We start from the raw sequence: 26,644 nt of genomic DNA on the forward strand, positions 1-26,644 counted from the left end.
AAGAGCCTGTAGTGCTTTAAAATGGCTTCTACCGTACTGCTTTAAAATGGCATCTACTGTACAGCACTGTTGCCATGGTAACGACTTCACAGTACTCCACAGGCTCCCTCTGGTAAGGGGGAAAATCCAACATTAGAAATTGTGGCAATGTTCATGGAAGGAGGCTTGGGAGAAATAAATACCTTGTCAGTGCCGGTTATCAGCTATATCCTATATAATTAAGCATAGAGTTGGAAGTGACCTTCAAAATCACCCACTCTAAACCCCTGCAGAGTACACAATCCATTTGATCATGTCTGAGAGAAGACCATCTAACTGTTTGAAGATTTTCAGCAAAATAGAAGACACCCTTTCATGGGGCAGTGCTATTCTACTGAATTTCTATCAGGTTTAATGGGAAATCCTATTTAGGTCAGTATTGCGATGTTAGGATTAAAGACTATAGAATTCTGTGTAATACAGCTATCTTGCTTCTGCGAAGACTCATGTATTTATGACAGTTAAAGAGCTGTGCCCTTCTCATATGTGTGATGGGAACAAGAGTGTTTGCATTGTCCTCTCTTCTTGAGTAAAGACACGTGGAATGGATGATAGTGCAGAGAGACGAACAGATGTGATTGTGACAATGACATTAAGGAAGGACAATCTAGGGAAGGAATATTTTATAAAGAGTTCCCAAGTGGAACTCTTGACAGCTCTATTTAGTCAAGAATGTTCTGTAATAAGATACATAATAAAGGTTTAATAGCTACGATTGTTGAAGTACTTTGTTTACTTCTCCTGGGAAATATGGTTTAAGAATAGATTGTTGATTGCCACAAAGGAGACTGAGCAGTAGATTATATATTTCTAACTAATATTGGTTGGGCTGTAAAAATCCAGGATACTGTATTGTATCTGGGAAAAATGATGTGGATTCTTTCTAGTGTAAAGCATAGTAGGAACATGTTTTTCATGCCATGCATATTAAGTTGAGGCTAGGGATGCAGAGCGATAAGATGAACTGTCAAACTAAACATAAAAGTATTTATAGTTAGCAGAATTATTATGACTTGCACATTTGGTTTCTAAATCTCCTAGTAAAGAAAGATTCTTGTCTTTCTACATATATCTCCTTTTGCCCAGAATGACACCACCTTGATCCCTTTATTATTGTCAGTTAAGGCAACTACATCAGTCCAAAGTTGCTGACATGGATAATGCCGAGGCTATAGAAGCAAGAAGTTGAATCAGGGCACAAGAGCTATGGAATATGGTAGGTGTAGCAAGATTGTGTAGCGTATGGTAGATATAACAAGAACATGATCTCAACTCAGAGATAAGAAAATCACCTGTCATTTCAAATATATACTAGCTGATAACCCGGCATTGCCCGGATATTTATAGACGTCGAAAGATTTGTCTGACAGGGAGTCATTGAGAGGGACCTTTCTTTCCCCTACTCCCATGCCCACCATCTCTGCCCTCTCCCTTCCCCCTCCCATGTGCTCCTCTTTCCCGCCCTTTCTACGATCCTGGCACTTTGCCCCGAAGCATTTGTCTGACAAGGAGCCATTGAGAGTGGCCTTGCTTCCCCCTACTCCCATGCCCATGTTTGTTTATTGTTTGTTTATTTATTTGGATTTATATGCCGCCCTTCTCCAAATGGACTCAGGGAGGCGTACAACATTAAAAAAACACACATCCCAAAAGTTAAAAAAAAAATTAAATACATATCCAAAAAAACAAAACGAATTTAAAAGACAATACATTTAAAATAAGTTAAAATTAACAGGCCAGGCCGGCTTGCTGGAAAAGCCAACTTTTTAGGGCGCGTCGGAAGGACCGGAGGTCAGGGATTATGCGAATGGCCACTCTAGGACTCCGCACTTGCTCTCCTTAACAGCAGAGTTATGCTGGAACACACAGACACACAGACCCGACATACCATGGGTGTCGTCCCCCCCCCCCAGTATTTGTTTCCAGAGGGTAAGTCATCTGTGCTGGAACATACATACCTACATACATGCATATAGCCTTTTATATATATATAAATGAAGATGGCGAGTGAGACCTCGCCGAAACATTGCCAAGACAATCTCAATCTTACATGGGAAAAGACCGAATATAACAAGACCATCATACCTACACCCGTGAAAATCTATCTATCTATCTATCTATCTATCTATCTATCTATCTATCTATCTATCTATCTATCTATCATCTATCTATCTATCTATCTATCTATCTATCTATCATCTATCTATCTATCATCTATCTATCTATCTATCTATCTATCATCTATCTATCTATCATCTATCTATCTATCTATCTATCTATCTATCTATCTATCTATCTATCTATCATCATCTATCATAAACTTAAAATGTTGGTGTAACTGACTTTTATTTATACCTGAGAGCCTAATAACTTCCCTGCTACCAAACGCTCATCCTATTCCCAAAATTTAGAATGTAGCATTGGTTACAGGAGCTCAATGCAAGTTTCTCCCAAAAATGAGTATATGTATTTTTCTCATTTCTCAAAGCTCTTTCCATTTATTTTGTGAGACAGGTAGACAGGTAGATAGATGGATAGATGGTTTCTTCTTTTTTAAATGAAACTAATATTAAATTTCTTATTGCATAGCTAGGAAAGCCTAGAGAATTCCTCAGAAGCCACTAGTTGCTAGGATACCTGGCCTTCATTGTTTTTGTGAGTTTCCCTATGTATTAATGAGCTAAAGGAATTTCTTATTTATTTAGTTTTTTTATTTATTTGTTCCATTTGTATTTTTTCCAACTACTCCAAGTCTCTAAGATTCACAGCAATAAAACCATATAATATAAACATTAAAACACTACTAGTAGAAAGATAAAACGCAGAACAACAATTAAAACAACATAGCAGCACGTAAGCCACTTGATGGGCTGATTCTATTTGGTTTATTTATCTATTTATACTGCTTACTACGATTTATCAGCTTATCAAGCTGATTCTGATGGCAAACACTGTTAAAGTAATATAACAATAAATAAAAAATACATACACATACATAGCAAGAACAGAAAGGCAGAGAAGAGCAACTGAGGAGAGGTCCATCAACAATACATTAATAATATGTCAAAGGTTCAACCAGCCCCCTGACCCTAATAGCTAGAAGGGCCCTCAAATGCCCTCAGGAGTAATTTTCCATTAAAGTAACTTCTAGAAGGCATTAACAAACGCTGCTTTCAGGAAGAAAAGTATTATTTCCCCGAATGATTCCTGTACAATGTAATCTCATGAAAATTGGCCATCACAGTTTCTCCTAGAGAGTCTGACAGATGGATTCTGATTGAAGAAGGCAGCCTTATAGGTCCTTAGGACAAAAACATCACTTCATTTGCTCCTGTAAACCTGTTTGCAATCAGGATAATCTGTGCATTGGCAAAATTTCCGTCTATCAATTGCAAAAGGTCACACTGCTTAGATCCTCACATATACTAACTGATAAATGACTTCCTAGTTTCTTGGGAAGAACTCGATGCGTACAAAGTTCACTATCAGCTAAAGAACTGGTAGCTGTGACTTCACATTATTGTGAACATATAATAATAGTGTCATCATTATCATCATCATCACTACTATTTTAGCCATTGTCTGTCCACTGTAGGATGAATGCCTCTTCCACGTTTCCAACCAGTATGATTCTCAGCAGAGGTCGGTTGCCAATTTTTTTACTACTGGTTTGGGCACGCTCCCGCAACGCTTCTGCATATGCGTCTGAGCGGGTGGGTGGGCCTCCGACTGCCGCTACTGCCGGTTCATCCAATCCGGATCGAACCGACAGCAACCCACCTCTGGTCCTGAACTTCCTTTTGGTAATTGGGCCTACCATACTTGCTGATGTTTTTGATCCATCTTGTTTTAGATCTCTTTTACGTATGCTTTTTATCAAGTGGGATCCATTCTGTGTCTGCATTGGTTCACTGGCAATTGGTTCTTCTCGCTATGTGACCAGCTCATTTCCATTGCAATTCCCCACCCCCTTTGATGATATTGTATAGTTTTTTTGTTCTCTAATCCACATGCAAGTCTTTCTTTCAAGAAAGAATGTATCTTTCCATGGTTCTTAGTGCCACTCATAGCTTTTGTAATAATAAGATAGGTGGATAAAAATACCTAATCCAGTCCAAACATCCGGCTGCCTATGCAACCTACAACAACAACAACAACAACAATGATAATAATAATAATTTTCCTCTCTTCTCTTATGTTATCATATGTGACTGTGTTAGATTGTGTATGTGTAGCTGCTTCTGAGAGTGTGATTATGTATGTATGAATGAATGTCTACAATAGTGTTTCTCAATCACATTAAGATGTATGGACTTCAACTCCAAGAACTCTCCAGCCAGCAAAATTCTGGGAACGGAAGTCCACACATCTTAATGATAAAAGTTGCTACAGGAAAATTTTGTATGCTAGTGGGCAGATCGCTGCTCATACCCAAATATGGGGACTAAAAGCTGTGGATGTTCCTTGACATTTGGCAGTGAAGAGTGTTATCAATGTCATTTTCTAGGAAACGCAGAGCTGAGATTAAGAGGAGTAAGCAAAGCAATGCTTTCTGCCAGTTGGCAGCAAAACGTAGATCAGAGGAATCAAGTTTTCTTGAGAAAACTTTTCAACTTGAAATGAAAATGAGAGGTGTAGAGGATTTTGTTCCTGTATTTTTCCTCCCCTTCTTGTTTTCTGCCTACTCTTCGCATCCAACCATAGGATGGGCCAGCGCTGAGAACGGCTATCACAACCTCCTGGCTTCATCCTGTCCTAATTGGATGCTTAAGGAGAAAAGTATTCACAGCTTTTGCTTTCAAATTTCACCAAAATGATTGGCCCCCTTGTGGCAGATCTTCTCCATGCACAAGTTGCTTCCTGACTCAAACCAAAGACTTTCCAGAATTCTAGAACTTTGGAAGGGGCAGGAATTAGGAGCACAAAGGGTGGAAAATGGGAGAAAAATAAGGGATAAACAGTTTTTGTCCTGACCTCCTCCTGTTAGTAGCAGCAATGGAACTATCTTGCATAAAGACCACAGATTTCCTAATTTGAGGGCCCATTTATTTGACTTTTTAAAGCCTTCTACGCCTTGAAAAAGCATTTTTAAGAGTTTGCTAGAGGCTATTTTTACACACTACAGGCAAGTAGGGGAAGATCCTTTTGCAAGTTTATTCTAGTATGTTTGTTTTTTCTTGAAAAAGTTTGGTGTAAAGTATATCCCCGCTCTCCCTTTTTTAAAACAAACATTAAGGTGATCCAACCAGCTATATAATTCATTTGTGGTTTGAATTCAGGGTTTCCTTATCTAGCGTTCTTAATTGTGTTATGTTGGCTCCCTTTAAAGATCCTGCCTACCATTAATTTTATCTCATAAAATTAAATCTGTTTAAACTGGCAGAGGGTGATGTCCTTATATCAATAGTTTCCACATTAGGATAAATCTGTGTAAGCAGAGGCACAGTAATTATTATTACAGGGAACAATTATATCTGAAATAATCTTGCTGTAAATCAGAGGCTCTTAGCTAGGAATCCATTGTGAGATCCAGGGAAAGACTTCAAGGGAATATTGGATAGGAAAAATACCTTTTATTTTTCCTATTCTGCAATTGAAATTTGGAACTTAATTAAAATTTCTTGTAATTGATATAAGAGATGAATAAAGAAACACATATACTACTATATTGCATAGCTGGTATTCTTTAATATTTTGATAATTGCATTTCTTCATACTGTGTTAGATTTCTTTTATGATATAATCTATATCTGTGTATTTTATTTTATGCAGTTAGACATATTTTTTCCCATGAAGGGGTCTGTAGTTTTCAGCAGACTCTGAAAGAAGTCAGTGGAACCAATTGGTTAACAATGTCTGCTTTAAAGGGAATAAATTCGAGAACTGAAGGTACAAAGCAGTGGTGGGTTCCGGATCCCGTTGCAACCGGTATGGTGCAACGGGGCCCGGCATCCACCACATGAACGCACACAGCGCGTGCATGCATACTTACCATTTGCGATGCTCCAGCTGCTCAGCGGAGTGTTGTGCAGGCGCCATATGCTCCGTGCGTGTGCGTGGAAGCCCCGAAGAGCTCAAATATAGGTAAGAACAGTGGGTGGGCTGGTGGACCCTCCCACCCATGCATACCAGGGCGTACTGGTCGTAACCCACCACTGTTACAAAGCAATAATTTGGAGTCTAGGAAGGCATTTGTCACTTTACAATGGATTAGCATCAGTTGTACAACGAAACACTAAATTTACTCCTGATAAGTCACTCCTAATATTCCATTTCTTCTCACTTTTTTTTCCAAGATGTAAACATGGAATTCAACCCGTCAGACCATCCACGAGCCAGCACAATATTCCTCAGTAAATCTCAAACTGATGGTAAGTAACCATCTATAAACTACAATTGGATGAAAGCCTAGTACTGAATAATTGAACCATAATGTTGTTCGTAGTTTATACTCCTCTGAGCCATTTTAAGATTATGTAGAAATTAGGAGCCAATGACACCCACTTTTCTTTAACAAAAAATCATTTTGTCTCTGTATTTTTAGAGGGGACAGTTATACAGCAAAACCGCTTGGAATTTCAGCTCTATTCTATTCCTCTTCTGTTTTAGAATGGCTGTCAGGCCTGGAAGCCATCTTGGGCATTGATCTTCAGGCCTGCCACATTTAGTCTGTGGGAAACTGGGAGGGAGGATTGTATGGAGCTGGGGAGCTATATAGTCATAATAACATTCCTTTCTCCGAGAATCAAGGACATTCTGCCCTGCACCTGGAGGGATGTGACTGGGAGGATTGGGACGATGCTTTGATTGGACCATGTGATGGACATGTGGGTGCTGGGTAGGTGCTTGGACTTTCATTTGGGTGGGGAAAACTTGGAAGCTTACAGGTACGGATTTTCCCAGATGTGCCAATATGACATCTCTAATAAAATGGAACTTTGAGGAACTTCAAGCCTCAGAGTCTTCTTTCATAGGTATTACTTGGAACCCTGACAATGGCACTGAAAACCCAAATTTTATGTTTTGTAAATCATGTTGATTGATGAGATGTAACTGAAATTACATTATAGCTTTTTGATGGCTACTGAGTTTTTTTTAATATAAACTATCTTGAGTCTTTTTAGTCTTTTCACTTTGGTGCTCATATAAGTCTCATTAATGATGATGGCTTTTTTAAACCAATATGCTATTGGCTCATATTGTGTCTCCAGCATTAACAAATTGTTCAAGGTCTAAAATAATATCAGTTTAATTTCAGAAATTATAATATTCAAACCTTAGTGGGGAAATACTTCAACATCATTGTTTTCCTTATAAAATGAGGTATTTTTTTAAATACATGAGCCATAAAATTCTGTGAAGAAAAGAAAGAGTGTTGTAAAGTTATGCTACATTGACTTACTCCCCAGTGTAAGACTATCGGTAGTATTATTTAAATCATTGTTTCATAAATAGGACGGCTATTTGTTGTCTGTGTTTTGTATACAGTACTTCATTTTCTTTTAATTTCATTGTTGACATGTCAAGCTAATTATTTTAAGCATCTGCTGAAGTAGGGGCTAAATTTTCCAAAACTTAAGGCACAATGCATTTTAGAAGCCTTTAAATCAACTTAGCTTCTTTCTCATTTTGACTGAGATATGAATATGTCTACTGTTTTGTATCCATTTATAGTGGGAGACTTTGTATGAATTATCGTCATTTAATTGAGTTGGAAAGTGAATATTCTTCACACAAATGCTGTCATTCAAAAATTTTGACTGCTATTTCAGAATGGGGAAAAGGGCTATTGATTAGTATACTTGATGTAATTAAATAGGCAAAGTCCCCAGTTTATCTATTATTGTTTTGTAACTGATTAACACACAGAGCCAGTTGGGTATAGTGGTTAAGGCATTACCCTGTGAATATTAGTGCTGTCTTAGGTACAAAGCCAGCTGGATGATCTTTGGCCAATCATTCTTAGAAGACTAATATACAGTTTCATAGTGCTTTACAGCCCTGTGCCTTACAATGGCAAACCACTTCTGAAATCTTGCCAATAAAACTGAAGGAAATAGCCTAGGCAGCTGCCATGGGTCAACAATGGCTTCAAGGCACAAAAACAAACAAAAGTAAAAACTGATGAACCCAGGATCACATTCTATTGTGAGTTAAGAGCCATTACATTTCTTAAAATATTATGTTGTTACATACTTAATTCAAATCTGTAATAAATTTCATAAGAACCCAAATCCAAAAATATGACAGCCTGCTGTACTCAGTGGATTATAAATCACTGTGTATAAATTATCTATGCAATTAAGAGCTTAGCAGTATTTGGTCCGTATATCATTAGTCACTTATTTTTTTAAAAATGTTTCGTTTATATTTTTCAATACCATACTGTGTACTGTATAAATTATATATATATATATATATATATATATATATATATATATATATATATATATACATACATACATACATACATATACATATACATATACATATACATATACATATACATATACATATATATAAAGAAATTTTGTTTAGTTAGTTATCTGTGGGGGTGGAATCAGGGGTGGTATTCACTTACTTTCCTTACAAGTTTGCAAATGTGAGTGCGCGCCTACCTCCGTGCATGCTCACAACCTTCCATGCATGCGCTTTTGGCAAACAAAGGACCTAAATGGGATGCCGTAGAGCTGAAATGAGTGGGTGGGGCCACCCATGATTTCCGCTACTGGTTCAGGTGAACCGGTCAAAGACGGTAGAATATCACCTCTGGGTGGAATGGATGCAAAGCCAGAAAGAAGAGCAGACCTGTGTTGTTAAGAATATCAGCATGATGAATCTTCTCCCCATGTTCTCATTGCTTTTTGCAAGGAAAGTTGTTAGCGACAACAATATTGGCTTCTCTCCCACATCAAGTAGCAAATACTTGGAGATATTTCTGGAGGACTTTTTCAAAACTCCTTGAAAAATGAAATCCTTGGGTGTGCTTCAATCTTACATCACACAGCTATTACTTAAAAACAGTAACAACAAAATCCATAAATGTTGAATGGAGGAATATATTCCATTTTATAAATAGTTTGACCCTCAACCTATCTCACACAAGTCACTAATGAGTGAAGACTGAAACTGATGGTTCTTTGGTTAAAAACAAAAGACTAATCAAGGATTAAAAAAAAACTAAATACAACTGGACTGATGATTATGTTCCATCAAGTCATTGTTAGCTCTTAGCAACCATATGGATAAATTTTCTCCATGATAATTCTCCCTGATTTCTGCCCGCATCCCAGACATCGGGTCTGGCACAAACTTGACGTATGACAGGCAATGCGCATATATAAGAAGAGGACAGCCTCCTTTCGCAAGTCCGAATCCTTCTTTATTTCCTTCCAGCCCGCTCAATGGGCAGGAAGGTTTCTTTTTCGACTATTAGGCGTTGGCTGCACGCCTCCGTTAAGCTGACCTACGAACATCAGGCCCGGCCTGTTCCTCCTCGCATCACCGCTCATTCCATGAGGAGCGCCGCAATCTCAGCCGCATGGGCAACCCAGGCGCCCATCGAAGAGATATGCAGGGCAGCGACTTGGACCTCACCATCCCCATTTGTTCGTAACTATAAATTAGACTCATTTGCAGCAGCGGAGGCCTTCTTTGGAAGGAGGATCCTGCAGTGGGTCTTAGCGGCTCCAGAACAACGGAATGTTTCTGTTTCCCACCCTGGGACTATATAGCTTGGGTATATGCCATGCTTGGACACTCCAAGCAGCGCCTAGGAGAATGACCATTGGCTTACTTGAATGGTCATTCTCTAGGCGCTGCTGGAGTGTCCAACCCCATCCTGGGGTAATCTGGCGGAGCCGAATCACCTCTCCTGAAGACATAGTTCACCTTCTTCGACATCCTTCTGGACTTCACCTCCTCATTTTTCAAACTGATCTCCAAAGGGAGCAGGAGGCGTGGCTACACTAAAGATTTAAACTCAGTCCTTGGGCAGCAAGCTGAAGTTAACCCATGCTTGGACACTCCCGCAGCGCCTAGAGAACGATCATTCAGGTAAGCCAACGGTCATTCTCCATGATAATCCTTCCCTAGTATGGTCTTCCAATGCTATACCCAACTTCATTGAAACAGAGTCTATCCATCTTAAGTTAGTTGTCCTCTAATTCTCTTTCCTTCTACCCCTCCTAATATTGGGGCCTTCTCCAGAGATCTAGGTGTTCTCATAAGGATAATTTGAGTCTGGCCATTTGTGCTTTAATTGTTCTAAATTAATAATGGGTAATCCAGGTTTGGGAGGTGTACGTGGTTTCATCTTTTGTTTTCATTTAATTTCCAAGTATCATAAAATTCTTTCAAGATAATTCAATAGCACAATATTAACTTCTTGTTATTGTTTTTTTTTTTACAAAGGTAGGCATGTTAAAGCTTTCCATGATTTAATACATCTATTTTTACATATATTCCTTCCTATTTCCTTTAGAAGAGTGAGGATATAAACTTGGAGCCTGGTATTTCCTATTGCAAATATTTTATTCTAAGAACAGACAAGAATTACTCAGAAGTATTTTGGAACACATTTCTGCAGCAAGGATGTTTAATTCTTTTCTTGGTTGAGTGTCTCTCCAAAATAAATTTAGGCTGAGGTCGAAGACTGCTGTCGTTTCTCTTGAGTGCTGCACTCTTTAAAAGGAAAACACAGACACACTTCCAGATTCATTGATCAGCAGAGTTGAAAATGATCATTTATTAGTCTGTGCTTTTGCCTTCCCAGGAAATTAATAGTGTTCGCTTTAGAGTGCAACTTGATATAATCAGGAGAAGAGGATTAACTTACTCTTAGGTTGATTTTTTTCTCTCACACAAATAGCAGTAGCACTTAGACTTATATACCACTTCACAGTGCTTTTACAGCCCCCTCTAAGTGGTTTATAAAGTCACCCTATTGCTCCCAACAATTTGGGTCCTCATTTTACCCACTTTGGAAGGATGGAAGGATGGAAGGCTGAGTCAACCTTGGGCCTAGTGAGATTTGAACTGCCAAATTGCAGGCAACCGGTAACCAACAGAAGTAAACAGTAAACACAGGGTCAATCAAAATGGACTTAAATGTCTATACACCAATGCATAGAGTATGAGGAATAAACAGGGCGAATTAGAAATTCAAGTAAAAGAGGGCAGATACGATATTGTTGCCATTATAGAAACTTGGTGGGATGAGACTGACAAATGGAACATACAGCTAGAAGGATTTAAATTATTTAAAATAAATAGACCAAATAAAAGAGGAGATGGAGTTGCACTATATATAAGAAATAACTACATCTCTACAGAAATAGAGCACTACAATGATGAGAACTATCTTGAATGCATTTGGGTCAATATTAAAGGTTGGGGGGGAAATGACATTGCCATAGGTCTATACGACAGGCCACCCAACCAAGCAGAGGAAGTAGATGGACTTTTTGCTAGTCAGCTAACTAAGGTGTGTAGGAAGCACACCATAATAGTAGTGGGGGATTTTAACTACCCTGACATCAACTGTGAAACAAACTCTGCACCAAGTGGAAGATCCAACAGGTTCCTAACAAACCTAGCAGACAACTTTGTTTTCCAAAAGGTAGAGAAGGGAACAAGGGGATCAGCCATATTGGACTTAATTCTCACTAACAGAGAGGAAATGATAGAAGGCGTTGAAGCCACAGGAATAATGGGGGCAAGTGACTATGCAATATTGGAATTAAACATTATGCAAACACAAGTAGTAGAACAAAGTCAAACTAGAGTCTTGGAATTAAGAGAGCTAATTTTAATAAACTTAGAAAGAGTTTGGGAAAAATTCCATGGATGAGAACCCTCAAGGGGAAAACAACTCAAGAAGCTTGAGAAATTTTGAAAAATGAGATTACAAAAGCCCAGTCTAGCACAATACCAATGAAGAAGAAAAATAACAGCTCCCAAAAGAAACCAGTATGGCTGCATAAAGAATTCTCTGACAAATTGAAAGATAAAAAAGATAAGTATAAAGAGTGGAAAGAGGGGGACATAACTAAGGCAGAATATCAGCAAATAGCCCGAGCCTGTAAAGATGAAGTGAGGAAAGCTAAGGCTCACAATGAAGAAAGACTTGCCACAAAAGTAAAAAATAACAAAAAAAGCTTATTCCAACATGTTAAAAACAAGAAAAAGGTTAAGGAAACAATTGGTCCATTTCTGGGAGAAAATGGCAAGAAGGTGACAAGCAACAGGGAGAAAGCAGAACTATTTAACTCATGTTTTGCATCTGTCTTTACACAAAGGGATAAAACAGTCTAACCTATCAAAAACAGCACCACAAAAATCAGATTAGGAACACATCTTTAAAATTGTAAAAGGGTGAGATTTGGGGGGATTTCTACTGCTAACATGGGAGCTACTAAAATTTTCTATGTACCCAATTACCTTTTCCCTATAAATGTTTTAAAACCAATAAAAACTTTTTACCAAAAAAAACACAAAACCATCACCACAAAAATCAGATTAGGAACACAAGTTGAAATAGGGAAGAAAATGGTAAGTAAACACCTGTCTACCCTAGACAAATTCAAATCACCAGGACTGGATGGATTACACCCCAGGGTTCTGAAGGAACTGGCAGACGAGATCTCAGAACCACTGAACTAGAGAGATCCTGGAGCACCGGGGAACTACCAGAGGACTGGAAAAGAGCTGATGTGTTTCCCATCTTCAAAAAAGGAAAAAAAAAACCAGACCCAGGAAACTACAGACCCATCAGCCTGACCTCAATACCAGGGAAGATTCTGTAAAAGATAATCAAGCAATGAATTAGCGAACACCTAGAAGCAAACAAAGTAATAGCCAAAAGCCAACATGGGTTTGTCAAAAACAGATCATGCCAGACTAATCTTATTGCATTCTTTGATAATGTGACAAAATTAGTGGACCAGAGGAATGCTGTCGATATAGTTTACTTGGACTTCAGTAAGGCATTTGATAAGGTAGACCATAACCTACTACTACATAAAGTAGAAGAATATGGGTTAGACATCATCACCACCAGATGGATTCGTAACTGGCTGACCAACCGCACTCAACGTGTAGTTCTCAATGGAACTGCATCTTCATGGAGGGAAGTATGCAGTGGAGTACCCCAAGGCTCTGTTTTAGGCCCAGTACTCTTCAACATCTTCATCAATGATTTGGATGAGGGAATAAATGGGGAGCTCATCAAATTTGCAGAGGACACCAAGCTGTCATGAATAGCAACACTCCAGAAGATAGGCTTAAGATACCGAAGGATCTTGACAAACTTGAATATTGGGCACTATCTAATAAAATGAAATTCAATGGTGAAAAGAGTAAGGTTCTACATTTAGGCAGCAAAAACAAAATGCACAGGTACAGTATAGGTGGTACCTTGCTAAACAGTAATAACTGTGAAAGGGATCTTGGAGTCCTAGTGGACAACCATTTAAATATGAGCCAGCAATGTGCAGCAGCTGCCAAAAAAGCCAACACAGTTGTAGGCTGCATAAACAGAGGGATAGAATCAAGATCACATGAAGTGTTAATACCACTTTATAATGCCTTGGTAAGGCCACACTTGGAATACTGCATTCAGTTTTGGTTGCCATGATGTAGAAAAGATGAGGAGACTCTAGAAAGAGTGCAGAGAAGAGCAACAAAGATGATTAGGGGACTGGAGACTAAAATATATGAAGAACGGTTGCAGGAACTGGGTATGTCTTGTTTAATAGAAAGAAGGACTAAGGGAGACATGATAGCAGTGTTCCAATATCTCAGGGGTTCCCACAAAGAAGAGGAAGTCAATCTATTCTCCAAGGCACCTGAGGTAGGACAAGAAGCAATGGGGAGAATCAAGGAGAGAAGCAACTTAGAACTGAAGAGAAATTTCCTGACAGAACAATGAAATCAGTGGAACAGCTTGCCTCTAGAAGTTATGAACACTAGAAGTTTTTAATTATTACCTCCTCCATGCATGTATGTATATGTATGTATATGTGTGTATTTCTATATTTATATGTATGAAATTCAATTCATATATGTATGTATGTATATTTTATTGTACGCCGCCCCGAGTCCCTTGCGGAGAGGGTGCGGCTAACAAATTAAATTTCTATTTCTATTCTATTTCTAAGTCTTTAAGAAGATGTTGGATAGCCCAACACCGGAAGTCTTTAAGAAGATGTTGGATAGCCATTTGTCTGAAATGGTATAGGGTTTCCTGCCTAGGGAGGGGGTTGGACTAGAATACCTCCATGGTCCATTCCATCTCTGCTATTGTGTTGTGTTGTGTTGTGTTGTATTGTATTGTATTGTATTGTAAGTAGCCTGCAGTACTGCACTTTAACTACTGCAACACGTGACTCATGGTTGCATGCAACAAATTGCAACCATGTTTTCTTTGAAAAATGTGCAAGAAATATTGATAGTCATGTGTTGAGTTGCCCTTTTCTCTTGCAGACTCTCATGTCTAACAGAGGAATCAATTCTTTGGGTTCTAAGCTTTCTTTTCTTACAACTATAATCTCCGCACCAATGACAATGGCTGAAATTTGGTGGTTGTGGCTTCCTGCCATTCTTAGGTAGGAAACACTCCCAAATTAAGGATGAAAGAGAGCTAAATAAAGAAAAGATGTTCAAAACCATCCACCTTGAAAGAAACTATTTGAAGGAAAAGGAGGAGATCTGAGTCCTGCCTAGATTACCTTGCCTTGCCACTGTGTCCTGGGCTGTCAGAAAAAAACTTATGTTCATCTTCTAGCAACAAGCAGTCTTTCTCTTTCCTAAATGTCTGCATATGAAGTGAAGAGCAAGCTGCTATCTTAAATCTGTACTCAAATAACAACTATTAAGGTGGACTTCATGAGAAATCCAAAGAATAGAAACATTGTGTCTATGGCCCCACCAGAGCCCAGGTCCGAGGAGGAGATGGAGCCAGGGCCGTTGGAGTGGGAGGATGCAATCCCTCTGGGGAAATGACCGGGGATGAAGACGAGGAAGTCCCGGGTCCCTTGGGCTTTGGAAGAGTAAGCAGAGTCAGCACAGGGTGACTCGACTACTCGGGAGGAGGGCGCCAGTGGTGGGTTGCACATTTTGTTAACACCTTTTCACTGGGTGCGTGGGCACCTTCCGTGCATGCGCCATGCTTGCGTGTGTGCCTTCCATGCATGCACTCGGCCTCAAAAACATACCTAAATAGCACGGCATAGAACCGGGGCATGTAGGTGAGCCCACACGCGATTTCCACTATTGGTTTGGGCAAACTGGTCCTAACCAGCTGAATACCACCTCTGGAACGCGCCCTTCCTCCCAAGGATCACCTGGAAAGTAACATTTAAGAAGACACCTTGGGAAAGGGTTTTTGTCGGGAACAAGTCTATTTTGCAGCAACACCCTCCACGGCTCCAAGAAGAATGTTGCTCCAGAATCCTTGCTGGTGTGGAGTGAGGTTTGATCCTTTGCTCTGACATTCATCATGACTTTGCCAAGTTTGAGAGCCTGTCTTGCCCTCTGGAGCGGTGCTGCTCCTGTGGGTTTTCATTGCTGGGAAGTTGCACGGAGTGTATGCGGGGGCGTGGGTTTGAGCCTTACTCTTGGACTGTAAGGGTAACCTGGGGGCAGAGGTCTTGGAGAACGGACTGGGAATTGCTGGTTTGTGGGGGTGGTAGGGGATGATGATTGGATAAAAGTTGTCAAGCTTCCGCCAAGCATGAGTTGTTTGTGCGCCAACCCTGGATCATAACATATTGGTTGCAGATACTTTTCCAAAAGGTTGCAAATCTCCAGAACTCCTGATTACCTTTAACTCCTTCATACGGAGCGAGAGTATGATGAGGAATAGCAGTGATACTCAGTGTCATGCCGTTGAGTCTGCTGCATCAACTTTCTCATCTCAAAGTTTCAAATGTTGGGACAGAAAAGTTGGAAACATATACAGGTAATCCTCAACTTACAACCGCAATTGAGTGCAAAATGTCTGAGTTATGCCCCATTTTACAACCTTTCTTGCCACAGTTGTTAAGTGAATCATTGCAGTTGTTAAGTGAGTAACATGTTTGTTAAGTAAATCTGGCTTCCCCATTGACGTTGCTTGTCGGAAGCTTGCAAAAGATGATCACATGACCCCAGGACACTGCAACCATCATAAATAAGAATCAGCTCACATGACCACAGAGTTGCTGCAATGGTCAATAGTGTGAAAAATGGTCATAAGTCACTTTTTCCAGTGCTACTGTAACTTTGAACAGACATTAAATGAAATGTAGTAAGTCAAGGATTACCTGTATAGAATACATATTGTACTTCCCTGTTTCCCCAAAAATAAGACCTCCATGGATAATAAGTCCAATTAGGCTTTTGAGCACATGCACTAAAATAAGCCCACCCCTGAAAATAAGCCCTCCCCTAAAATATTTAAACGTATGCACAGCTGATCCTCACCATTTCCTGGGGGGGAGAAGGGGGGAACATGTCCCATGTGGCCCACATGCACCTGCCATCCACACGGAACGGCCTCGCAGTGGCTGCTCCCGCAAACCCTAGCTATCGCGCCCCTTCTCTTAGTGGCGGCTGCAAAAAGAGAGGCAGGCCCAGTGATGCTAGGGCTGGTGAGTCTGTGCTAGAAACAGAGACAGAACCTCTGGCCTTCTTTGGATTAGCTGATCCGCAGGTCGCGGGTTGAGACTAAAAGACCTCCTGCACCTCAAAAATAATAAGACCTCTCCGAAAATAACGCCAACCCTGTCTTATTGACAGGGAAACACGGTATCAATACTATATTAATTTTATATGCTGTTCAGCATCTTTGTGATTTGGGCTGCAGAAGTCCAATAAATAAGTCAAGAAATAAAATTGGCAGTGGTGATTTCAGCTCCCGTGGCCAAATGCTGGGGTCAGGCTGGAGTCCAAAGACTTCCCTTAACATCTCCAGTGTTGATGAAGAATTGTCACTATTGCATTGTGAATTTCTACGGTATGGTTTATATATTTAGTTGCACCACTTGGGGTCAGAAAATTTCTATTTGAAGAGAAGGTCTATAGCATCATCACTTTGTTTAGCCTTATGAAGCCAGTTAGATAGGGCTCTGTGTCTATAAAATTATTCTCACTCTAGGTGGAGACAAAATAAAGCTCATATCAGTCCAAGCAAATAAATTAGCATAGCTTAGAAGTTACGATGACAGAGTATTCCAATGTCTCTTTAAAGATTATTGTGTTGACTGTTCTTGCCCTGTCCTCATTATTCTAGTGTCATAATATTGTTATATTCTCTGTATGACTTCTGGTTAGCCAGGATTAGTTTGCATACTATGAAAATATTAAATTGTTCATGAAACTCCAGAAGGTTATAACTATCAACAGTAGTGAGACATAATAAAAATGCATAGCTTAATTTGATAGAAGACAAAGTAGTAATAGAAAAAGATTTGAAAGAAATATTTAGAAACGTACGTTTTGATCAGTCCCATAGTCCCGTAGTTTACTCCTGTGTCATCAAATGAAATAATTTCTCAATTTTTATTGAAATGAATTATACTGTGGAGGACAATCTTGATCCTTGATTCTTTCAGGCTCCTAAATTCCTATGCTAGGAATACTACACAATTCAAACTACTTTTAAATTGTAAAACTCACTTCTTAATGTGCTCCAACATAGCCATGTTGAACTGGATTGTTAAGTAGTACATGATTTATCTATGGAAATTCTCAGTCATCCAAATCATGGTTGTTCCAAAGGTGCTTTTTTCAGGAAGCAACTGGACTTTCTGGTTTTTCTTTGAAGACATTTTGCTTCTCATCCAAGAAACGTCTTCAACTCTGACTGGATGGTGGGGAATGAAAGAATATATACTCCTTGCAGAGTATATATTCATGTGTGTGTGTGTGTGTATGTGTATATATATATATATACATACATACATACATACACACACACACACACACACACACACACACACAGCTGGACTACAAGAAAGCAAATCTCCAGCTGTCTGGAAGAATGCAAATGGCCAGCTATCTGAATAGAGTATAAATCCTTCCATTCTCCCACCATCCAGTCAGAGCTGAAGAAGCTTCTTGGATGAGAAACGAAATGTCTTCAAAGAAAAACCAGGAAGTCTAGTTGCCTCTTGCAAAAAGCACCTTTGGGATAGTAAATGATCTACTGAATCCTTTGCATGCTACTGCGGAGAAAATTCAGAGCCCTTTTCCTATTTTTTTTCTTTGAAACTTAAAAATTCCGCTAATACAGGTAGTCCTAATCCTTATTTACGACCACTTAAAAATTCCGCTAATACAGGTAGTCCTAATCCTTACTTACGACCACAATTGAACCCAAAATTTCTGTTGTCAATTGAGTCACTTGTTAAGTGGGATGTTGTCCCAGTGTATGACCTTTTTTGCCACAGTTGTTAAGTGAATCACTGCAGTTGATAAGTTAGTGACACAGTTGTTAAGTGAATCTGGATTCCCCATTGACTTTGCTTGTCAGAACGTCACAAAAGGGGATTCCAGGACACTGCAACTATCATAAATAGGAGTCAGTTGAAAACGTCTGAATGTTGATCATGTTGACCATGCTGCAATTTTCATAAGTGTGAAAAAGGGTCATAAGTCACTTTTTTCAGTGCCACTGTAACTTTGAATAGTCACTAAACTATTCAACTAAACTAAACTGTTGTAAGTTGACTATTTTGCTAACTAGGAGAAGAGGGAGTGTCATCTACTTTTAAGACAACACAAGAGAAGTTAATTCTTGTTAGCTTTTTGGACATCTGCAAGGAAATGTTTTTGATGCACCCAATATTTTATTGAGCGACAGAGTTGGGAATGTTTTAACCAAACAGAATGGTACATTCTGGTTTTTAATGAACAGTTCTGATTTTTTTAAAATTAGTAATGATGCAAATTTATTGATTTATGCATGTATGTATCTTTGTTTTTTTTTCCAATTTTTCAATTTTATTAACAAACATGTAAAATACACACACACAAAACTTAGATGTACAACACATTTACACAATGCAATAGAAACAAGAGCTTCCTGTTCTTTTTAATAGCAATTATCAATTGATACCGCTCACCTTATATTATTTCCCCTTCTATTGTATTTTATTTGGATTTCACCATTCTTAACTCTCTTATTTTACTCATAACTATTATTTTTGAGTTTTGTTATATTCCTTCATTGATTCTTGTTTCTTTCCTCCATCCACCTATACCATTTATCCCATATCTGATAGAATTCTGATTCTTCTTTTCCCTGAATTTCTTTAGTTAATTTGTCTATTTCAGCACAGTCCATAACCTTTCTTATTATTTCATCTTCGCTTGGAGTTAGTTTGTTTTTCCATTTCTGGGCAAAAGCAATCCTTGCCGCCGTAATTATATGTAATATTAAATACTGGATTTCTTTTTTGTATTTCGCAGACATTATTCCTAATAAAAAAAATTCAGGTTTCCATTCTTTTTTAACCTCCGTTATTGCCTCCAGCCAATTTTTGATCTTTTTCCAAAATTTTTAAGTCTCCTCACAGGTCCACCATAAATGGTAATATGTTCCGTGTATCGATTCGCATTTCCAACATTTTGGGGAGGTATTTGTTGAGATTTTAGCTAACCTTGTTGGTGCCAGGTGCCATCTATAAAACACATGTATGTATCTTTGAATCAGGTTTTATTTCTAGTGATTTCGAGACAAACCCTGCAGTTTTCTCAGGAAAGTTTTTTAGAAGTGCTTTGCCATTGCCCAAACTCACTTCTTCTAGGGTTGAGAAAGAATCACTTCTCACTTCGCTGGATTGTATGCCTAAGGCAAGACTTACAGTCAGTGGTGGGTTCTTACCAGCCTGGGTGATTTGGTGGCCTGGGTTGCTGGAACTGGTGACCCAGGCCTGCCATGCCCCTGAACCGGTTGTCCAGGTGGCGCCTATGGCGGCGCCATTTTGTTTTTCGCTTCTGCTTACAGTATCATGGTTTTTAGCCTTCAACCATTAGAACAAGCTGACATCATTTATTAATCGCTGCTATATTAAAATTATATGTTAATGTATTGTCCCACATTCTTTTAGGTTACATTATGTTTAAATGTTGTGGGTGCAACGGTTTCAACAAAAAGCATGTTTTAGTCTGGTGTTCTTGTATTCTAGGATTTGAGGGCATGTAAGCATTTTTTAAAAATATTAGGAAATTTTCATTACATGTGTTTGCACAGGGAAGTAGCATGGGCTTTGCATATAATAAGTGGTAAATCAATGTTTTTATATTTGAAGAATTAAGGGACAAATGCAGATAAAGACTTTTGGTTCAAAACCTTGAAAAAGTATTGGAAAAATGATTATCTAAATGACAGAAATGTGAATAGGTTCAGTGACACTAAGAGATAGAAAGGAAAATAAAAAAAGGTAGTATCTGAATGAAATAAGTAGTCCTTGCTTAGTGACTGCCTTGTTCAGCAACCATTTGAAGTTACAACAGTGCTGAAGAAATAGTTTTATGACCAATGTACACATTATGAACTTTGCCTCACCCGTAGTGACAGTCCATCACAATTGGCACCCATAATCCTGTACTGTTGTGGTTGTTGTCATGATGGAAGTACCGAGACCTTCCAGGTTGAAAAGATTAATCGGCCACATCACCACTGCCCAGTGGAAGCCCAGTTGGGGGCTCCACTCATGTCACCATTGGAACCTCAATCATATGTTTGCCATTACAATAGGCACCCCTTGTTGTTTTTTTACTTAATCCCCTCCTCTGCAGAGTGGAGAGATTGGAGAGGAAGGCATTACAAGACAGTAAGCAGGCGTGTGATATGAAATATACATTTAAAGGAATATGCCCTAAACAGAGAGATTTCTTACACAAGTGGGAGGATGGGAAATCCCTATAGACAATCTCTCTTGTGCTAATCCATTCTTCCCTCCCTGCAGAGTGAACAGATTGGAGAGAAAGGGATTATAAAAGAGTAATCAGGCACACCACTGGGCAATTTGTGATACTGCTCTTGCTGGGGCCACTGTATTCCTGATATGTTTTCCTGTTGTGTGCCTGTAATCCCTTCCCCTTCAATGAATTAATTTCCTTTTTGCTAATTATTCCACTATCAAAGGGAGCATTCAAACAGCAGGACAGTGATTAGGAGGGAAAGAAGCTGAAGATTTGAAACTGATTAGTCTAGCATCTTTTCCAGTGTTCGGATGAATATTCCAAAAAGTGCGGGATTGGGGAAAAGGAAAGCATGGTTGCAGTCACATGTTTTCCCACTTAGTGACTGCTTTGCTTAATGGCATAGCTAATGGTCCCAACTGTGGTCGCTAAATGTGGACTACTGTTCTTATCTGGAACAGTAACACTTTGAGTAGCGATCTGTGAATTCACATGTACATAATCCATTTGGAGCATTCAGAAATTAAGAATTATTGGGTTGGAGGCTCACCAACATGCATGCATATTTTACATAACAAGGCCTGGTTCCTGCAAACCCCTTTTGTAGCTTTGTGTTCTATAGTTAACAACTTAATTTAGATTTGGAAATACTAGCAAATAATAAAGATATTTCCACACAAGGTAATGAGGAACCCCCAGGAGAGCGCACGATACCATCTTCACCCTAAACCAGATTTCAAAATTAGATTACAAAAAATAAACAACCTGCACTATGTTAAGGGAGCTGAATCGTCCTTGGGATTACTATTTTATAACACATTAAAATCAGGTTTCTCTTTTTGATTTATCTTATACTGAAACATTGCCACAGATGCTATATGGCTATCCAGTGTCAATATCAAAGATAGGAGGTTCTTTAACTGCAAAATTTGAATGAGTTCAGCTCCACAAAGAATAGAAATATTTTCTTATCTTGGAAGTCTAATCCCCAGAATTATCCTTTTTTGAATTCACCTTTGGATGTTTCTTCAATATGCAGTTCATTGTAACCTGGTCACATGTAACGGTAATACCCAAACTTTCAGGAAAGGTCAGTTGGTTTGTTAGTTTTCTAAAGGCAGTGTAGACTGTGTGAGCAATCAGAAGTGAGATTTGTCTGAAGATTTTGGTTCAAAGGAAACTCATGCATATGGGTTTGGGGTTTTAAAAAGTTTTTAATATACTATATACTATATTTAATATTTATTATTCTATGTACAGTCTTGCAACCTCCTCCACCTACGTATTTAATTATTTAACTGTTTTGTATGTATTTTATAACGTATTTTAGTGACTGTACACCGCCCCGAGTCCCTTCCGGGAGAGGGGGCGGTCTATAAATAATAATAATAATAATAATAATAATAATAATAATAATAATAATAATAATAATAATAATGCAAAAACTCAGAAAATGGGTAATGTGACATCTCTTCCATTAGCCATTGAATGCCTGTCAGCATTCCAAAACTACCAATCAGGTGAAAGACAAAGAGCATGAAGGAATGAAATATTATTGCAGCTGGGTGCCTAAAGTAATATGGATGGAAGTTATTCTTTGATTTTGATATCAAAAGCCTGCATCTAAAAAGTTTGTTTGTTTACTTTGTCAAACATGTACGAGTTAACAGGTATAAGTATAAACATGGACATAAACACAAGAAATGGGTACGAATAAATGGGGACAATAGGACAGAGATAGTAGGCACACTGGTGCGCTTATGCATGCCCCCTTACAGATGCCCCCTTTAAGGTTAAAGTTATGGGGGTTTGAGGATGTAATAATAGACTCTGGTAGTGCATTCCAGGCATTGACCACTCTGTTGCTGAAGTCACATTTTCTACAATCGAGTTTGCAGCGGTTTACCTTGAGTTTGTATCTATTGTTTGCCTACATATTATCGAGGTTGAAACTGAAGAAGGTGTTGACAGGTAAGACATTGTAGCAGACAATCCTGTACTACGCTTAGATCAGACTCAGACAGTGCAGTTCCAGATTGTCCAAGTCCAAAATTTCAAGCCTGGTGGCATTTCTATTGTGAGTAGAGGAGTGGAGTACTCTTCTCGTGAAATACCTCTGGACTTGCTAGATTGTATTCATGTCCGATATACAGTGTGGATAATATTACATATAGCTATATTATATTTGATGCTTAAATTCTGAAATAAGACAGTGTTGTTTAAAATCAAGATCAAGTTCTATAGACAGTAAATGTTTTAAATTAGGCTGATAGGAAACACATAAAACCAAAATGAAGTTCTATATGTACTATAAATATTTTAAGCATTTAAAATATTTTAAAACATGATTCATAACTTTGCGCTATTTGAGTGCATCAAAATATATTTTTCCATGAATGTTTCAATGAAATTAAATAACTAAATCATGAAATTAGAATCATTTCCTTTATAAAGTAACATGTTAATGTAAGTTTTTTTTTAAATTTACACATCCCGATTGTGTATTCATTCTGTAAGAGTGAATATGAACATAAAGTTAGAAAATGCTTCTCTGGTTATCTACTTTTACAAAGGTCATAACTTTTTTTAACAATAGATAACACAAAAATTAATTGAACTCAGATTATATAACTCTCATACATTTTGTGTTTTTACAGTGAGAGAAAAACGGAAGAGTCTCTACATAAACCATGTAAGTGGAAAAAATGTTTTAGCTAAGTAGCATGTTTTAAATATACAGTAAAACACGTTGATCTCCAAACCTCCATTATGTAGACTTTGAATAAAATGAACTAAATTATGCGTAAATCTTCATAGGCAAACAGTGGACAAAGCTTGTTCCTTCCAAAGTGATTTGAAATTTAATGTTATTTCTGTCATTCTAAAGTTTTTTATATCATCGTTATATAAGTCATTTATATAATTACTCAAATGACATATGAAGCAATTACGTAGATTAGGTCAGTTATATAATATAGACTTTAATCTCTTACTTGTCAGAATATCAACCAAGAATGCAGGGTAGCAGAATTTGCATGGTCTTCGATGCATGCAAAGAGACATTAATGCATTCCAAATGTAGTCAAAATTTAGGGGCTAATTGATGTAAGTTTGTTATAATGCTCTGTAAATTTCAAACCGTTTTAAATACTTAAAAAAATTACATGGTTCTGTTTTTCTCCCCTGTATTTAAGTCAATGTTTGTTGGATGGCATACACTATAATACTTTACAAGTATTCTGTTACTGGTGGGGATTTTTTTTATTCGTTTTTGCCTGTTGGTTATCAGACCATGAAGGAACCGTAGGTCCATATCCAGTATGAGAATATTCAGGATCTCTGGTGCCCATAGCGGAACCATTTCCACATTCCAAATGTTAATTAAATCCCAACATGGTAACAGGATTGTGTCAATCCCAAAGATCTTTCCACCTGAGACATTGAGTTTTTCTCTTTCTACAGTTAGTAGTTTTCCTTGGGTTGGCCTTCATTTTCATGGCAGCTAACCATTCCTGATCCTCTTCTAATATGGAAACGTTGCATGCTGACCTTGCAAAATAATCAGCTTATGCGATGCTAACATCAACCCCAAAACAATCTCAGAAAAACTGAATAGAGAGATTTGTTTTGCTGACACTATTGAACTTCAATAGTACACAACAGCTGGCCAAAGCTGGTCACCCAACTTGATCAAGGTAATGAAATCTTGAGATTTGGATCTTTTGGGGTTGATTTCAATAAGGCCTTCATTGGCGTGGCAGCTAACCATTTATAATCCTCTCCTAATATGGAAATGTTGCATACTGACTTCCAAAATAACAGCTTGCATGATGCATTGTCCCCAAAATAATCTCAGGAAAACCGGATGGGGAGATTTTGTTTTGCTGACACTATTGAACTTCAATAGTAGACAACAGCTGGTCAAAGCTGGTTATGCTGCAGGGTCAAGGTAACGATATCCGGAAGTTTGAATCTCCTTAAGATGGCCCTGAGTGAGGTCTTCATTCCCATGATGACTAACTATTCTTGATCCTTCTTCTATGGAACTGTTGCATGTTGACCTTCCAAATTAACTGTCAGGGTTTCAAGTAACAGACTCAAAGCAATCAAAACTCAGAGACCAAGGTGCTCCTCGAAATCCAAATTTATTAGGCATGTCATATTGCCACATCTGGTGAAAACCCGACTCTGAAGATCCTGAGGTTTTCCCCACCCAAATTAAAAATCTAAGTTCTTCTTCCCCAATCCATCACATGGTCCAATCAAGTCTCAGTCCCAACTCCAGTTGATTCAGTCTACGCCTTCCCAGCACTTGGTGAAAATGTCCTTGGTTCGCAGGAGAAAGAATTTTATTGTGGCTACAAGTCCCCAGCTATCCCTACTCCTCCCTCCAATTCCCACAGCTCCAACCAGCCTTGCTGTGGCAGCCCTGAAGATACTCCAAAATGGCTTCAGGGTTGACATTAATGCCCTGCGTAATCGTCCCCAAAACTATCTTGGGAAAACCGGATAGGAAAATTTGTTTTGCTGACACCGTTGAATTTCAATAGCACACAACAGCTGGCCAATGGTCAGCAGGGCTCATAGTCAAGGTAATGAAATCTTGAGCTTTGGATCGCCTTGGGTTGGCCCTGAGTAAGACCTTCATTGCCATGGCAGATAATCATTCTCAATCCTTTTCTAATATGGAGCTGTTACACATTGACCTTCCAAATTAATGGCTTGTGTGATTATCCCCAAAAATAATCTCAGGAAAAGAGATTTGTTTTGCTGACACCATTGAGCTTCAATAACACATAACAGCTGGTCAAAAGTGATCGAGGTAATAAAATTATGAGATATGGAGTCTGAAATAATTTAATGTTAAAAATGCATTGCATGATTCTCTTCTTATATTATTTCCCTATCCTTTCTCAGTTTTTGAATCAGAATTGGGGGACCCAGGTTCAAGTCCAACTTCAGCTGTGGAAAACGACTAGATGATTTGGGGGGTCAGCCACTCTCTTTCAGTGACTTCCCGGGTTGCTGTTCTGAGGAAAACTGCTAGGGGGCGTGCTAAGTATGAGAGTTCAGCCTGCTACGATAGAAAAGGGCAGGATAGAAATCAAGTCAAATTGCAGTCAATTTAATACCCATAATTTCCCATCAACGTTTAGGCAGGATTGACAGTATAGGGGTTACAAGTACCATGTTCCAGAAAATGAGGGCTACAGTCCACAGGATATGATGCAAAATGAATGAGACAGGGTCCATATACCTGGAGAGAACCGGTATTATTTTGGGGTTGTTAGTGTTAAGTTTGTGTTAAGGTTTACAGTGAAGCTCTTTAGTGTCAGCTGAAAATAAGAAAGCATCTCCTCTTTTTGGTTTGTACATGGTCAAGGGCTCCCACACATGGTTTAAGAGCTGCAGATGAAGCATTCCTTTCAGCAGTCTGTTGCAGACAAAGCAAGTTGGTTCTGCTGTTATATTCCAATCCTGCTTTTTCTTGTTCTTTCAAATACTTACTTTTAGAAAGAAATGTAAAAAGCATTACAGGTGCTCAAATTTTAGCACGATTCAGATATGTTGGGGGTGGGGACTGGGGGAAGACCTATTGTGCCAGTGATAAAATACTATGTCATTTAAAAAAAAACTTTTATACAGGCCTTAATTTTACTTTAAACCCAGTATTTGCTAAACTGTGCTGTTAAAA

General features: G+C 38.6%; 1 protein-coding gene across 1 annotated transcript in view; it reads left to right on the forward strand.

The window, feature by feature from the left end:
* Window positions 1-26,644, forward strand: part of CCNY (cyclin Y) — a 123,184-nt gene that overhangs the window by 71,033 nt on the left and 25,507 nt on the right. Inside the window, exons 2-3 of the mRNA XM_081970151.1 lie at window positions 6,336-6,410; window positions 23,607-23,641. Coding sequence (XP_081826277.1) covers window positions 6,336-6,410; window positions 23,607-23,641 — 110 coding nt within the window. The remainder of the gene's footprint in view (window positions 1-6,335; window positions 6,411-23,606; window positions 23,642-26,644) is intronic.

The sequence above is a fragment of the Natrix helvetica genome (assembly GCF_964273705.1).
Source record: "Natrix helvetica genome assembly, chromosome: Z".
Taxonomy (NCBI): domain Eukaryota; kingdom Metazoa; phylum Chordata; class Lepidosauria; order Squamata; family Natricidae; genus Natrix; species Natrix helvetica.